This window comes from Ranitomeya variabilis, chromosome 4 (genome assembly GCF_051348905.1).
Source record: "Ranitomeya variabilis isolate aRanVar5 chromosome 4, aRanVar5.hap1, whole genome shotgun sequence".
Lineage (NCBI taxonomy): Eukaryota > Metazoa > Chordata > Amphibia > Anura > Dendrobatidae > Ranitomeya > Ranitomeya variabilis.
The window spans coordinates 241277183-241293699 of record NC_135235.1 but is presented as its reverse complement, the minus strand read 5'-3'; the positions used below and the strand labels follow the sequence as shown (position 1 = coordinate 241293699).

General features: G+C 54.5%; 1 protein-coding gene across 5 annotated transcripts in view; it reads left to right on the top strand.

Moving 5' to 3' along the window:
- HSPG2 (heparan sulfate proteoglycan 2) overlaps positions 1 to 16517 on the top strand; it is a 237714-nt gene that overhangs the window by 58512 nt on the left and 162685 nt on the right. For all 5 annotated transcript variants that reach the window (XM_077260474.1, XM_077260476.1, XM_077260475.1 and 2 more), the window contains exons 2-4: positions 3265 to 3397; positions 8623 to 8715; positions 12158 to 12232. In XM_077260474.1, coding sequence (XP_077116589.1) covers positions 3265 to 3397; positions 8623 to 8715; positions 12158 to 12232 — 301 coding nt within the window. The remainder of the gene's footprint in view (positions 1 to 3264; positions 3398 to 8622; positions 8716 to 12157; positions 12233 to 16517) is intronic.

Sequence of the window (16517 nt, the reverse complement as noted above, 5' to 3'; positions counted from 1 at the left end):
GTCTACCGAGTTCTCCCCATCTATCTGCCGAGTTCTCCCCATCTATCTGCCGAGATCTCCCCATCTGTCTGCCGAGTTCTCCCCATCTATCTTCTGCCGAGTTCTCCCCGTCTATCTGCTGCCGAGGTCTTCCCCTCTATCTGCTACCGAGTTGTCCCCGTCTGTCTGCCGAGTTGTCCCCGTCTGTCTGCCAAGTTGTCCCCGTCTGTCTGCCGACGTCTCCCCGTCTGTCTGCCGAGTTCTCCCTGTCTGTCTGCCGAGGTCTCCCCATCTCTCTGCTGCCGAGGTCTCCCTATCACTCTCCCGAGGTCTTTCCATTACTTCTCATTACAGAGGTTCTACCATCTTTATACTTAATCAAAGTTGTCCTTATTAAAGGTATCCTCATTGGAAAAATTTAATTTCCAAACGCCTACGCATTATATGAGGTCTCCCCATCTCTACCCTTCAGAAGATATTTCCCATCAGAACAGGTTAGCGCTTCCACACATCACGAGATGTCTCTCCATCTCTGCCCACTAGGAGAGGTCACCTCACATCTACCATTCTGAAGACGTCTTCCCATTAGGAGAATTAATTGGATCAGAAGAGGCTAACCCATCAGAAAGGTCTCCTCATTGGAAATGGACAACTCATTGAGAGTGGTCTTCTGATCTCTAAACATTGGGAGAAGTTGACATCTGCACAGAACATGTCTCCCCCAGAGTCCAGTGGTGGTGGCTAGATACCACTCCATCCAACGCTCGGCATTGTGCTTGGTGATGTACGGCTGCATGCAGCTGCTGTGCCATGAAACTCCCATGAAGAGGCGCAGTATTTGGGCTGGTGTTAGACCAGATGAGGTCAGCAGAACGGTGGTGACTTTTATACCCTTTGCCCCTCAGCACTCTGGCTCCTCGCTCTGTAACATTATGGGGTTTTCGTGGCTGAGTTGCTGCGGTTCCTTCCACTTATCAATAATATTACTCACAGGGGATGATGAAGGTCCAGGTGGAAGATATGTTATGGATGGACTTGTTACTCTGGTGGCTCCTATTACAGGACCACGCTAATGGCAGTGAGCTCTGCACCACCAGATGTTCTGTCACAGGCAGTCAGACATGGCAGGGGGGCACGAGACGTTCTACGCCAGGGGTGTATACGAAGAAGCAAAGGGGCCAGCTATTATACACCAGGGGGAGGGGCTGGAGGTTATATACCAGGGGGAGGGGCTGGAGGTTATACACCAGGGGTACTGGAGGTTATATACCAAGAAGCGAAGGAGCCAGATATTATACACCAGTAGGGGAGGGGCTGGAGGTTATACACCAGTAGGGGAGGGGCCGGAGGTTATACACCAGTAGGGGACTGACCGGAGGTTATACACCAGTAGAGGAGGGGCCAAAGGTTATAAACAAGTAGGGGAGGGGCTGGAGGTTATACACCAGTAGGGGAGGGGCCGGAGGTTTTACACCAGTAGGGGAGGGGCCGGAGGTTATACACCAGTAGGGGAGGGGACTGAGGTTATACACCAGTAGGGGAGGGGACGGTGATTATACACCAGTAGGGGAGGGGCCGGAGGTTATACACCAGTAGGTGACGGACCGGAGGTTATACACCAGTAGGGGAGGGGCCGGAGTTTATACACCAGTAGGGGAGGGGCCGGAGGTTATACACCAGTAGGGGAGGGGCTGGAGGTTATTCACAAGGGAGAAGGGACCAGGGGTTTTAGGGTCAGAGACTGAAGGACAGCCCTGTAGTCTGTGAGCATGACGATATGAGGCCATACTCTTCTCCATGTGGTTGACTTTGGCCAATTCTTGGCTGGTTGATGTCTGGAGGACAGATCTCGGATCGGGATCCATCTGGTGGTGGCTGTCTCCTGTTTCTCGTGGTCCTTGTGCTCAGCTTTGTCTCCCAGGTGCACCACCAGACCTCTATTCCAACACCTTGAACAGCGACATTTGGGGACGGCACAGACGCCATCCCTGGTTTTCCCGCGGCTCCATCTCTCATTCAGTTCTGCCCAAGCTGACTAAACACCTTTTATGTTGGCGTTAAACCTCTTTGTTCCCGGCTGGAGCTGCCTGTGATCATAAGCCCCGGCGTATTTGCTCAGGAAAGTGCTGCTACAACACATTCCTCTCTTAATGCGGTCTGATGAGCCGGGCAGCAAGGGGACCTGTCACTCAGGACCTCACCTCTAGGTGATGGAAGCGTTCGGTGGCCTCCTCACCCGCAGGGACTTCCGAGTTTTTGTTTGGTGGCTTCCTAATGTCTATTGGCACAGTGTAGTATGTGATGAATGGAGGAAGGGTGACTGGGACCCCACACTGCCTACTTGGCCCTGTATCGGGCACTGCGGGCAGCGGCTCATGGACATTGGGGCAGAATATATGAATTAAAGAGGCTCTGTGAGAAGGGCACATACGAGACCTGGCCAAAAGTCAGAAGGGTCAGAAGTGAAGGCAGCAAGCCGAAATGCTCATACCTCCCGTAGGTATTGTTCATTATATACCGCCCTCCACACCTGACCCTGCCCTGTATACCGCCCTCCACACCTGACCCTGCCCTGTATACCGCCCTCCACACCTGACCCTGCCCTGTATACCACCCTCCACACCTGACCCTGCCCTGTATACCGCCCTCTACACCTAACCCTGCCCTGTATACCGCCCTCCACACCTGACCCTGCCCTGTATACCGCACTCCACACCTGACCCTGCCCTGTATACCGCCCTCCACACCTGACCCTGCCCTCTATACCGCCCTCCACACCTGACCCTGCCCTGTATACCACCCTCCACACCTAACCCTGCCCTGTATACCACCCTCCACACCTGACCCTGCCCTGTATACCACCCTCCACACCTAACCCTGCCCTGTATACCGCCCTCAACACCTGACCCTGCCCTGTATACCGCCCTCCACACCTGACCCTGCCCTGTATACCGCCCTCCACACTTGACCCTGCCCTGTATACCACCCTCCATACCTAACCCTGCCCTGTATACCGCCCTCCACACCTGACCCTGCCCTGTATACCGCCCTCCACACCTAACCCTGCCCTGTATACCGCCCTCCACACCTGACCCTGCCCTGTATACCGCCCTCCACACCTGACCCTGCCCTGTATACCGCCCTCCACACCTAACCCTGCCCTGTATACCGTCCTCCACACTTGACCCTGCCCTGTATACCGCCCTCCACACCTGACCCTGCCCTGTATACCCCCCTCATTACTGTGTGGTAGTTTTGGTGACGGATTTCCCCGGTGTCTTGCAGGTTTCTTGCTGTTCCAGAGTTTTGGATGAAGTGTATTTTCCTGAGAATGAGGCAGAGACGCGACCGGGACACAAGTGGGAGTATGGAGACCTGGGAGACGACGAGGACTTCATGGCAGACGGAGCGTCCGGAGGTAAAAACTATATATTCTACACGTACCTGCCCTGTATACGGCCATGTAATCACCACCTGCCCTGTGCACGGCCGTGTAATCACCACCTGCCCTGTGTACGGCTGTGTAATCAGCACCTGCTCTGTGTACGGCTGTGTAATCACTGCCTGCCCTGTGTACGGCTGTGTAATCACCGCCTGCCCTCTATACGGCCGTGTAATCACCACCTGCCCTGTATACGGCTGTGTAATCACCGCCTGCCCTCTATACGGCCGTGTAATCACCACCTGCCCTGTATACTGCAGTGTAATCACCGCCTGCCCTGTGTACGGCCGTGTAATCAGCACCTGCCCTGTATGCAGACGTGTAATCACCGCCTGCCCTGTATACGGCCGTGTAATCACCACCTGCCCTGTATACGGCCGTGTAGTCACCGCCTGCCCTGTATACAGCCTTTGTGTTAGCTTGTCTCAGGCTGGGCAATGTTCTCTGGCTCTTGCTCTCCGACTCTTGCTCTCCGACTCTTGCTGTTCGGCTCTTGCTGTTCGGCTCTTGCTCTCCGGCTCTTGCTCTCCGGCTCTTGCTCTCCGGCTCTTGCTCTCCGGCTCTTGCTCTCCGGCTCTTGCTGTCCGGCTCTTGCTCTCCGGCTCTTGCTCTCCGGCTCTTGCTGTCTGACTCTTGCTGTCCGGCTCTTGCTGTCCGGCTCTTGCTGTTCGGCTCTTGCTGTTCGGCTCTTGCTCTCCGGCTCTTGCTGTCCGGCTCTTGCTCTCCGGCTCTTGCTCTCTGGCTCTTGCTCTCCGGCTCTTGCTGTTCGGCTCTTGGTCTCTGGCTCTTGCTGTCCGGCTCTTGCTCTCCGGCTGTTGCTGTCCGGCTCTTGCTCTCCGGTTTTTGCTGTTCGGCTCTTGCTCTCCAGCTCTTGCTGTTTGGCTCTTGCTGTTTGGCTCTTGCTGTTTGGCTCTTGCTGTTCGGCTCTTGTTCTCCGGCTCTTGCTCTCTGGCTCTTGCTCTTCGGCTCTTGCTCTCCGGCTCTTGCACTCCGGCTCTTGCTCTCCAGCTCTTTCTCTCCGGCTCTTGCTTTCCGGCTCTTTCTCTTTGGCTCTTGCTGTTCGGCTCTTGCTCTCCGGCTCTTGCTGTTTGGCTCTTGCTGTCCGGCTCTTGGTGTCCGACTCTTGCTGTCCGGCTCTTGCTCTCCGGCTCTTGCTCTCCGGTTCTTGCTCTCTGGCTCTTGCTCTCTGGCTCTTTCTCTCTGGCTCTTGCTCTCCAGCTCTTGCTGTCCGGCTCTTGCTGTCCGGCTCTTGCTGATCGGCTCTTGCTGTCCGCCTCTTGCTGTTCGGCTCTTGCTGTTCGGCTCTTGCTGTTCGGCTCTTGCTCTCCGGCTCTTGCTCTTCAGCTCTTGCTTTCCAGCTCTTGCTGTCTGGCTCTTGCTCTCCGGCTCTTGCTGTCCGGCTGTTGCTCTCCAGCTCTTGTTGTTTGGCTCTTGCTGTTTGGCTTTTGCTGTTTGGCTCTTGCTGTCCGGCTCTTGCTGTCCGGCTCTTGCTCTCCGCTCTTGCTCTTCGGCTCTTGCTGTTCGGCTCTTGCATTCCGGCTCTTGCTGTTCGGCTCTTGCTTTCCGGCTCTTGCTGTTTGGCTCTTGCTGTTTGGCTCTTGCTGTTTGGCTCTTGCTGTTTGGCTCTTGCTGTTCGGCTCTTGCTGTCCGGCTGTTGCTGTTTGGCTCTTGCTGTTCGGCTCTTGCTGTTCGGCTCTTGCTCTTTGGCTCTTGCTGTTCGACTCTTGCTCTCCGGCTCTTGCTGTTCGGCTCTTGCTCTCCGCTCTTGCTCTTCGGCTCTTGCTGTTCGGCTCTTGCATTCCGGCTCTTGCTGTTCGGCTCTTGCTTTCCGGCTCTTGCTGTTTGGCTCTTGCTGTTTGGCTCTTGCTGTTTGGCTCTTGCTGTTTGGCTCTTGCTGTTTGGCTCTTGCTGTTCGGCTCTTGCTTTCCGGCTCTTGCTGTTTGGCTCTTGCTGTTTGGCTCTTGCTGTTTTGCTCTTGCTGTTTGGCTCTTGCTGTTTGGCTCTTGCTGTTCGGCTCTTGCTGTTCGGCTCTTGCTGTCCGGCTGTTGCTGTTTGGCTCTTGCTGTTCGGCTCTTGCTGTTCGGCTCTTGCTCTTTGGCTCTTGCTGTTCGACTCTTGCTCTCCGGCTCTTGCTGTTCGGCTCTTGCTCTCCGGCTCTTGCTCTCCACTCTTGCTCTTCGGCTCTTGCTGTTCGGCTCTTGCTTTCCGGCTCTTGCTGTTCGTCTCTTGCTGCTTGCCTCTTGCTGTTCGGCTCTTGTTCTCCTGCTCTTGCTCCTCGCTGTCAGTTTCAGCCACTGTACTTTCACCTCCAGAATTGGTGTCTACATTAACCTGTTTCTTGCTGTGGGTATGGGAGACATGTTCAGTATTAACCCTCCAGGTTGTGGTTTGTCAGGAAGAGTGTTGACATGTTGCCCATTATGGCTGTGGTCAGAGGCAGTGTCCATCGGTGTGGCAGCAGTGGTGTCTGTATGCGATTTGGTACCGTCTGAAGCATAGACTTTTCTCTCTGAGTGTATGTTTTATGAGTTTCCCCTGGGGTGAACTTTGTCCTCTGGATGTGCCCTCTATTCTCCTTTGCCATACAGATGTGCTATGCATACCACAGCGACAGCCATAGAATTGCCCTGTATTATTATAGTTTATGCTCAGGGGGATGCATGAGTGCCTCCCCACCTCCTGTATGTAATGTGGCTCCCCACCTGCAGTGTGTGGTTCCCCGCCTCCCTTGTGTGGCTCCTCGCCTCCCGTGTGTTGTTCCCCACCTCCCGTGTGTGGCTGCCCGCCTCCCGTGTGGTTCCCCGCCTCCCATGTGTGGTTCCCCGCCTTCCGTGTGTGGTTCCCCGCTTCCCGTGTGTGGCTGCCCACCTCCTGTGTGTGGTTCCCCACCTCCCTTGTGTGGTTCCACGCCTCCCGTGTGTGGCTGCCTTCCTCCTGTGTGTGGTTCCCCGCCTCCCTTGTGTGGTTCTCCGCCTCCCGTGTGTGGTTCTCCACCTCCCGTGTGTGGATGCGCACCTCCCGTGTGTGGTTCCCCGCCTCCCGTGTGTGGTTCCCCGCCTCCCGTGTGTGGTTCCCCGCCTCCCGTGTGTGGTTCCCTGCCTCCCCTGTGTGGTTCCCCGCCTCCCGTGTGTGGTTCCCCGCCTCCAGTGTGTGGTTCCCCGCCTCCCGTGTGTGGTTCCCTGCCTCCCGTGTGTGGATGCCCGCCACCCATGTGTGGTTCCCCGCCTCCCGTGTGTGGTTCCCTGCCTCCCGTGTGTGGATGCCCGCCTCCCTTTTGTGGATGCGCACCTCCTGTGTGTGGTTCCCCGCCTCCCTTTTGTGGTTCTCCGCCTCCCGTGTGTGGTTCCCCGCCTCCCATGTGTGGTTCCCCACCTTCCATGTGTGGTTCTCCGCCTCCCGTGTGTGGATGCGCACCTCCCGTGTGTGGTTCCCCGCTTCCCTTTTGTGGTTCCCCGCCTCCCGTGTGTGGTTCCCCGCCTCCCGTGTGTGGTTCCCCGCCTCCCGTGTGTGGTTCCCCGCCTCCCGTGTGTGGTTCCCTGCCTCCCCTGTGTGGTTCCCCGCCTCCCGTGTGTGGTTCCCCGCCTCCAGTGTGTGGTTCCCCGCCTCCCGTGTGTGGTTCCCTGCCTCCCGTGTGTGGATGCCCGCCACCCATGTGTGGTTCCCCGCCTCCCGTGTGTGGTTCCCTGCCTCCCGTGTGTGGATGCCCGCCTCCCTTTTGTGGATGCGCACCTCCTGTGTGTGGTTCCCCGCCTCCCTTTTGTGGTTCTCCGCCTCCCGTGTGTGGTTCCCCGCCTCCCATGTGTGGTTCCCCACCTTCCATGTGTGGTTCTCCGCCTCCCGTGTGTGGATGCGCACCTCCCGTGTGTGGTTCCCCGCTTCCCTTTTGTGGTTCCCCGCCTCCCGTGTGTGGTTCCCCGCCTCCCGTGTGTGGTTCCCCGCCTCCCGTGTGTGGTTCCCCGCCTCCCGTGTGTGGTTCCCTGCCTCCCCTGTGTGGTTCCCCGCCTCCCGTGTGTGGTTCCCCGCCTCCAGTGTGTGGTTCCCCGCCTCCCGTGTGTGGTTCCCTGCCTCCCGTGTGTGGATGCCCGCCACCCATGTGTGGTTCCCCGCCTCCCGTGTGTGGTTCCCTGCCTCCCGTGTGTGGATACCCGCCTCCCTTTTGTGGATGCGCACCTCCTGTGTGTGGTTCCCCGCCTCCCTTTTGTGGTTCCCCGCCTCCCGTGTGTGGTTCCCCGCCTCCCATGTGTGGTTCCCCACCTTCCATGTGTGGTTCTCCGCCTCCCGTGTGTGGATGCGCACCTCCCGTGTGTGGTTCCCCGCTTCCCTTTTGTGGTTCCCCGCCTCCCGTGTGGGGTTCCCCGCCTCCCGTGTGTGGTTCCCCGCCTCCCGTGTGTGGTTCCCCGCCTCCCCTGTGTGGTTCCCCGCCTCCCGTGTGTGGTTCCCCGCCTCCAGTGTGTGGTTCCCCGCCTCCCGTGTGTGGTTCCCTGCCTCCCGTGTGTGGATGCCCGCCACCCATGTGTGGTTCCCCGCCTCCCGTGTGTGGTTCCCTGCCTCCCCTGTGTGGATGCCCGCCTCCCTTTTGTGGATGCGCACCTCCTGTGTGTGGTTCCCCGCCTCCCTTTTGTGGTTCCCCGCCTCCCGTGTGTGGTTCCCCGCCTCCCATGTGTGGTTCCCCACCTTCCATGTGTGGTTCTCCGCCTCCCGTGTGTGGATGCGCACCTCCCGTGTGTGGTTCCCCGCTTCCCTTTTGTGGTTCCCCGCCTCCCGTGTGTGGTTCCCCGCCTCCCGTGTGTGGTTCCCCGCCTCCTGTGTGTGGTTCCCCGCCTCCCTTGTGTGGTTCCCCACCTCCCGTGTGTGGATGCGCACCTCCCGTGTGTGGTTCCCCGCCTCCCGTGTGTGGTTCCCCGCCTCCCATTTGTGGCTCCCCGCCTCCCGTGTATGGTTCCCCGCCTCCCATTTGTGGTTCCCCGCCTCCCGTGTGTGGTTCCCCGCCTCCTGTGTATGGTTCCCCGCCTCCCATTTGTGGTTCCCCGCCTCCCGTGTGTGGATGCCCGCCTCCTGTGTGTAGTTCCCCGCCTCTCGTGTGTGGTTCCCCGCCTCCCATGTGTGGATGCTCGCCTTCCGTGTGTGGATGCCCGCCACCCACGTGTGGCTCCCCCTATTGTGAGCCAGAGTTCTTACAAGTGGACTCCATCTCATTTCAGATGACCGGGGCAGCAGTGAGATTGGCAGCGGCATCCTGGTGACAGAAGGAACCATAACTATATTGCCCTCAACTGTTGCCTCCTTCTTTACAGGTGAGGATGGTGCATGCTCAACGGCGATGAGTGGGGTTGGATCCCCACACATGCATTCCCTCGCACTCGTATGTCTGGGGCTGACCCCCATGGCGGTGTATCGGGGCTTGGCTCTGGTTCCCTGTATGTCGGGAACTGGCCCCTGCGCCTGTGTGTCAGGGACTGGACCCCCCACCTGTGTGTCGGTGTTTGGCTCCGGTGCCTGTATATTTGGGATGTTCCCCATGCCCGTATATTGGGAACTGGCCCCTGCGCCCATATGTCGGGGCTTGAACACTGTGTCTGTAAGTTGGGGACTAGCCCCCGCGCCTGTGTGCTGTGTGTCAGGCCTAGGCCACGGTGCCCATTTGTCGAGGATGTCCCCTGCGTCTGTATGTCGGGACAGGCCCCCACCCCCATATGTCAGGACTTGGCCCCGGTGCCCTTATGTCGGGGACATCCCCCACGCCCGTGTGATAGTGATGGCCCCAGCACTATGTGTGAGCGCCCTGTGCCTGCTGTAATGGCTACAGCGCCCCATGATAACACGCAACTCGTGGATCTGAGATGGTGCGAGTTCTCCAGATGTTTTTGAAGTAATGACAAGATGATGTGTGAGGAATGATGGGGTAATGGACGCCAGATGGCTCCTCTGCTGGAGATGCAGCACATGGTATAGGACAAATGAACTCTGTAAGATCTGAGGGTGTGTAGGCTCTATAGGGTCTAAGTGTCTCTGGGAATTACTGGTGTCTGTAGACTTCCCAGCATGCATTGTGCTGACATAGAGAAGCTATAGGCCAGGACACAGGAGCACAAATATATTATCTTGAGATTCACATCAACTCTTTTTTCCTTTTTACCCCCTCACTTCTTTCCCCCATTCTCCCCTCATTCCCTATATGCTTCCCTTTATTACCCCATTGCTCTCCTTGCTTCCGCCATCCCATTCTCTCATCTTTCCTCCATGCTACCATTGTCCCCCCCATTTTTTCCTTGTTCCCCCATCTTATGTTCCCCTTGCTCCTCTTGTTACTCTTTCCTGCCCTACTTCCTGCACTTCCCTCATACCCCTCGTGCTCTCCTTGTCCGCTCACTTGTCCACCCCCTCGTGCTCCTTTTGTCCGCTCCCCTCGTTCTTCTTTTGTCCGCCCCCTCGCTCTTCTTTTATCTGCCCCCTCGCTCTCCTTTTGTCCACCCCCCTTGCGCTCCTTTTTTCCGCCCCCTCGCGCTCCATTTTTCCGCCCCTCGCGCTCCTTTTTTCCACCCCCTTGCGGTCCTTTTGTCCACCCCCTCGTGCTCCTTTTGTCCGCCCCCTCATGCTCCTTTTGTCCGCCCCTCGTGCTCCTTTTGACCGCCCCTTCGCGCTCCTTTTGTCTGCCCCCTCGCGCTCTCTTTGTCCTCCCCCTCGTGCTCTCTTTGTCCTCCCTCTCGCCCTCTTCTTGTCCGTCCCCTCACGCTCTCCTTGTCCGCCTCCTCGCCCTCTCCTTGTCCGCCCCTTGCGCTCTTTGTCCGCCCGCTCGCGCTCTCCTTGTCCGCCCCCTCGCGCTCTCCTTGTCTGCCCCCTCGTGGTGCTCTTGTTCGCTTTCTCATGCTGCCTTTGTTCCCCCTCTCATGCTGCCCTTGTCCTCCCCCTCGCGCTCTCCCTGTCCGCCCCTCGTGTTTCTCTTTCCATTTCCTCATGCTGCCCTTGTCCTCCCCCTCGTGCTCTCCTTGATCGCCCCTTGTGTTGCCCTTGTCCCCCCTCTCGTGTTGCCCTTGTCCCCCTCTCGTGCTGCCCTTGTCCTCTCCCTTGTGTTGCCCTTGTCCCCTCTCTCGTGCTGCCCTTGTCCTCCCCCTCGTGTTGCCCTTGTCCTCCTCCTCGTGTTGCCCTTGTCCCTCCTCTCGTTCTGCCATTATCCTCTTCCTCGTGCTCTCCTTGATTGCGCCCCGTGTTGCCCTTGTCCCTCATCTCGTGTTGCCCTTGTCCTCCCCCTCATGTTGCCCTTGTCCCCCTCTCATGCTGCCATTATCCTCCCCCTCACGCTCTCCTTGATTGCCCCTCATGTTGCTCTTGTTCGCCCCCTTGTGTTGCCCTTGTCCGCAACCTCATGTTGCTCTTGTCCGCCCCCTCGTTCTGCCCTTGTCCGCCCCCCTCGTGTTGCTCTTGTCCATCCCCTCGTTCTGCCCTTGTCCGCCCCTTTGTGTTGCTCTTGTCCACCCCGTCGTTCTGCCCTTGTCCGCCCCCTCGTGTTGCTCTTGTCCACCCCTCATTCTGCACTTGTCCGCCCCCTCGTGTTGCTCTTGCCTGCTTCCTCATGCTGCCCTTGTCCTCCCCCTCATGCTCTCCTTGATCGCCTCTCGTGTTGCCCTTGTCCCCCCTCTTGTGTTGCCCTTGTCCTCTCTCTCGTGCTGCCCTTGTCCTCCCCCTCGTGTTGCCCTTGTCCCCCCTCTCGTGCTGCCATTATCCTCCCCCTCATGCTCTCCTTGATTGCCCCTTGTGTTGCTCGTCCCCCCTCTCGTGTTGCCCTTGTCCCCCCTCTCGTGCTGCCCTTGTCCTCCCCCTCATGTTACCCTTGTCCCTTCTCTCGTGCTGCCCTTGTCCTCCCCCTCGTGTTGCCCTTGTCCCCTCTCTCGTGTTGCCCTTGTCCCCCCTCTCGTGCTGCCCTTGTCCTCCCCCTCGTATTACCCTTGTCCCTTCTCTCGTGCTGCCCTTGTCCTCCCCCTCGTGTTGCCCTTGTCCCCCCTCTTGTGCTGCCATTATCCTCCCCCTTGTGCTCTCCTTGATTGCCCCTCATGTTGCTCTTGTTCGCCCCCTTGTGTTGCCCTTGTCTGCAACCTCATGTTGCTTTTGTCCGCCCCCTCGTTCTGCCCTTGTCCGTCCCCTCATGTTGCTCTTGTCCACCCCTCGTTCTGCCCTTGTCCGCCCCCTCGTGTTGCTCTTGTCCACCCCTCGTTCTGCCCTTGTCCGCCCCCTCGTGTTGCTCTTGTCCACTCCTCGTTCTGCACTTGTCCGCCCCCTCGTGTTGCTCTTGTCCACCCCGTCGTTCTGCCCTTGTCCGCCCCCTCGTGTTGCTCTTTTCCACCCCTCTTTCTGCACTTGTCCGCCCCCTCGTGTTGCTCTTGTCCACCCCTCGTTCTGCACTTGTCCGCCCCCTCGTGTTGCTCTTGTCCACCTTTCGTTCTGCACTTGTCCGCCCCCTCGTGTTGCTCTTGTCCACCCCTCGTTCTGCCCTTGTCCGCCCCCTCGTGTTGCTCTTGTCCACGCCTCATTCTGCCCTTGTCTGCCCCCTCGTTCTGCTCTTGTCCGCCCCCTCGTTCTGCCCTTGTCCGCCCCCTCGTGTTGTTCTTGTCCACCCCGTCGTTCTGCCCTTGTCCGCCCCCTCGTTCTGCCCTTGTCCGCCCCCTCGTGTTGCTCTTTTCCACCCCCTTGTTCTGCCCTTGTCCGCTCCCTACTATCCCCCCCCATTCTCACCTTCCTCAGGGTCGGTGGTGACCCCATTAGCCCCGCAGCTTGCAGGTATAAGTGTCTCTGAACTGGATCAAGAACCGTTCCTGAGTAAGTTCTACTGGAGTTGTGTGCCCCCCGCTCTCTGCACGCACTGACCCCCTAATTATGTGCTGTGAGCCCCCAGCTACAATGGGAGAATGTATATTAGTGGGATACATGTTGGGGGTCCTGTATACTGGAGGAGCACAAATACTATAGGTGTGTTCAGGAGTGTGCATGTTGGGGGTCCTGTACATAGGGGACATGCTGCATATGTTGTTGGTCTGCACACCCTTGTTTTTGCTGCATGTTAACCAATGAGTGGTCGGTGTTGTGTAGGCGTGCCATTGGGCAGGTTTGGGGGTTTCCTATCCGTCCGCACATGGGGGCATTGTGCTTTCTCCCATTGGCTTTTTGTCATGCAGGGACCACCTTAACCCCCTGATCTCCAGTGTGATTGGAGTGATGTATAGCGGTGGCTCCACTTACTGTCACATTTTCCAGAAGCCTCTCTGCGCCATTCTTCTCTATCCCAGACAAGTCTCCCCTGACAAAGTTAGGGCACCCCCTTGCCTTTTATCGTTTCAGTGCTTTATAACAAGATAAGAGAAAGATTGAGGAGACCCCCCCCACCTACGGGGATCTGTCATCTGCGCCTCCTGACTTTTCGGGGGTCGTCAGCTGGTTTTATACATGAGATAAGTGTCAGCATTTATGCGGCCGACGATCATCGTGGAGAATTAAACCAGCAGGCAAAGCGCCACCAGGAAAGCAGCGTGACGGCGGCATAAAAGCCAACCCTATAGATATCAGACATTCTCCTCTATCCCCTATAGATATCAGATCATTCTCCTCTATCCCCTATAGATATCAGATCATTCTCCTCTATCCCCTATAGATATCAGATCATTCTCCTCTATCCCCAATAGATATCAGACCATTCTCCTCTATCCCCTATAGATATACATTCTCCTCTATCCCCTATAGATATCATACATTCTCTTCTATCCCCTATAGATATCAGATAATTCTCCTCTATCCCCTATATATATATCAGATCATTCTCCTCTATCCCCTATAGATATCATACCACTCTCCTCTATCCCCTATGCCATTCTCCTCTATCCCCTATAGATATCATACATTCTCATCTATCCCCTATAGATATCAGATCATTCTTCTCTATCCCCTATAGATATCAGACCACTCTCCTCTATTCCCTATAGATATCATACGTTCTCCTCTATCCCCTATAGATATCAGACACTCTCTTTTATCCCCTATAGATATCATACATTCTCCTCTATCCCCTATATATATCAGACCACTCTCCTCTATCCCCTATAGATATCATACGTTCTCCTCTATCCCCTATAGATACCAGACCACTCTCCTCTACCCCCTATAGATATCAGACGATTCTCCTCTATCCCCTATAGATATCAGGCCATTCTCCTCTATCCCCTATAGATATCAGGCCATTCTCCTCTATCCCCTATAGATATCTTGACACTCTCCTCTATCCTCTATAGATATCAGACCGTTCTCTTCTATCCCCTATAGATGTCGGACGGTTTCCTCTATCCCCTGTAGATGTCACACCATTCTCCTCTATCCCCTATAGATATCAGATCATTCTCCTCTATTCCCTATAGATATCTGACCGTTCTCCTCTATCCCACAAAGATATTAAACATACAATGTGTCCTCTATCCCCTATAGATATCATACGTTCTCCTCTATCCCCCATAGATATCAGACCACTCTCCTCTATCCCCTATAGATATTATACGTTCTCCTCTATCCCCCATAGATATCAGACCACTCTCCTCTATCCCCTATAGATATCATATGTTCTCCTCTATCCCCTATAGATATCAGACCACTCTCCTCTACCCCCTATAGATATCAGACGATTCTCCTCTATCCCCTATAGATATCAGGCCATTCTCCTCTATCCCCTATAGATATCAGGCCATTCTCCTCTATCCCCTATAGATATCTTGACACTCTCCTCTATCCTCTATAGATATCAGACCGTTCTCTTCTATCCCCTAAAGATGTCGGACGGTTTCCTCTATCCCCTGTAGATATCAAACCATTCTCCTTTATCCCCTATAGATATCAGATGCCCTCCTCTACCCCCTATAGATATCAGACAATTCTCCTCTATCAACTAGATATCAGATGTTTTCTATCCCTTATAAATATCAGATGCTCTCCTCTATCCCCTATAGATAGAAAATAATTCTCCTCTATCCCTTATAGATAACATACCATTCTCCTCTCTCCCCTATAGATATCAGACATTCTCCTCTATCCCTTATAGATATCAGACATTCTCCTCTATCCCCTATAGATATCAGGCCATTCTCCTCTATCCCCTATAGATATCAGGCCATTCTCCTCTATCCCCTATAGATATCAGGCCATTCTCCTCTATCCCCTATAGATATCAGGCCATTCTCCTCTATCCCCTATATATATCAGGCCATTCTCCTCTATCCCCTATAGATATCAGGCCATTCTCCTCTATCCCCTATAGATATCCGACCACTCTCCTCTATCCCCTATAGATATCTGACAATCTCATATATCCCCTATAGATATCAGACGTTCTCCTCTAACCCTTATAGATATCAGGACATTCTCCTCTATCCCTTATAGATATCAGGCCATTCTCCTCTATCCCCTATAGATATCAGGCATTCTCCTCGATCCTCTATATATATCAGGCCATTCTCCTCTATCCCCTATAGATATCAGGCCATTCTCCTCTATCCCCTATAGATATCAGACGTTCTCCTCTATCCCCTATAGATATCAGACGTTCTCCTATATCCCCTATAGATATCAGACGTTCTCCTCTATCCCCTTTAGATATCAGACGTTCTCCTCTATCCCCTATAGATATCAGGCCGTTCTGCTCTATCCCCTATAGATATCAGACGTTCTCCTTTAGCCCTTATAGATATCAGACATTCTCCTCTATCCCCTATAGATATCAGATGTTCTCCTCTATCCCCTATAGCTATCAGACGTTCTCCTCTATCTCCTATAGGTATCAGACGTTCTCTATCCCCTATAGATATCAGACATTCTCCTCTATCCCTAATATATATCAGACCATTCTCCTCTATCCCTAATAGATATCAGGCCATTCTCCTCTATCCCCTATAGATATCAGGCCATTCTCCTCTATCCCTAATAGATATCAGGTGATTCTCCTCTATCCCCTATCCCCTATAGATATCAGGCCATTCTCCTGTATCCCCTATAGATATCAGACCATTCTCCTCTGTCCCCTATAGATATCAAACGTTCTCCTCTATCTCCTGTAAATATCATATGTTCTTCTCTATCCCCTATAGATATCAGACACTCTCTTTTATCCCCTATAGATATCATACATTCTCCTCTATCCCCTATATATATCAGACCACTCTCCTCTATCCCCTATAGATATCATATGTTCTCCTCTATCCCCTATAGATATCAGACCACTCTCCTCTACCCCCTATAGATATCAGACGATTCTCCTCTATCCCCTATAGATATCATATGTTCTCCTCTATCCCCTATAGATATCAGACCACTCTCCTCTACCCCCTATAGATATCAGACGATTCTCCTCTATCCCCTATAGATATCAGGCCATTCTCCTCTATCCCCTATAGATATCAGGCCATTCTCCTCTATCCCCTATAGATATCTTGACACTGTCCTCTATCCTCTATAGATATCAGACCGTTCTCTTCTATCCCCTATAGATGTCGGACGGTTTCCTCTATCCCCTGTAGATGTCACACCATTCTCCTCTATCCCCTATAGATATCAGATCATTCTCCTCTATTCCCTATAGATATCTGACCGTTCTCCTCTATCCCACAAAGATATTAAACATACAATGTGTCCTCTATCCCCTATAGATATCATACGTTCTCCTCTATCCCCCATAGATATCAGACCACTCTCCTCTATCCCCTATAGATATTATACGTTCTCCTCTATCCCCCATAGATATCAGACCACTCTCCTCTATCCCCTATAGATATCATATGTTCTCCTCTATCCCCTATAGATATCAGACCACTCTCCTCTACACCCTATAGATATCAGACGATTCTCCTCTATCCCCTATAGATATCAGGCCATTCTCCTCTATCCCCTATAGATATCAGGCCATTCTCCTCTATCCCCTATAGATATCTTGACACTCTCCTCTATCCTCTATAGATATCAGACCGTTCTCTTCTATCCCCTAAAGATGTCGGATGGTTTCCTCTATCCCCTGTAGATATCAAACCATTCTCCTTTATCCCCTATAGATATCAGATGCCTTCCTCTACCCCCT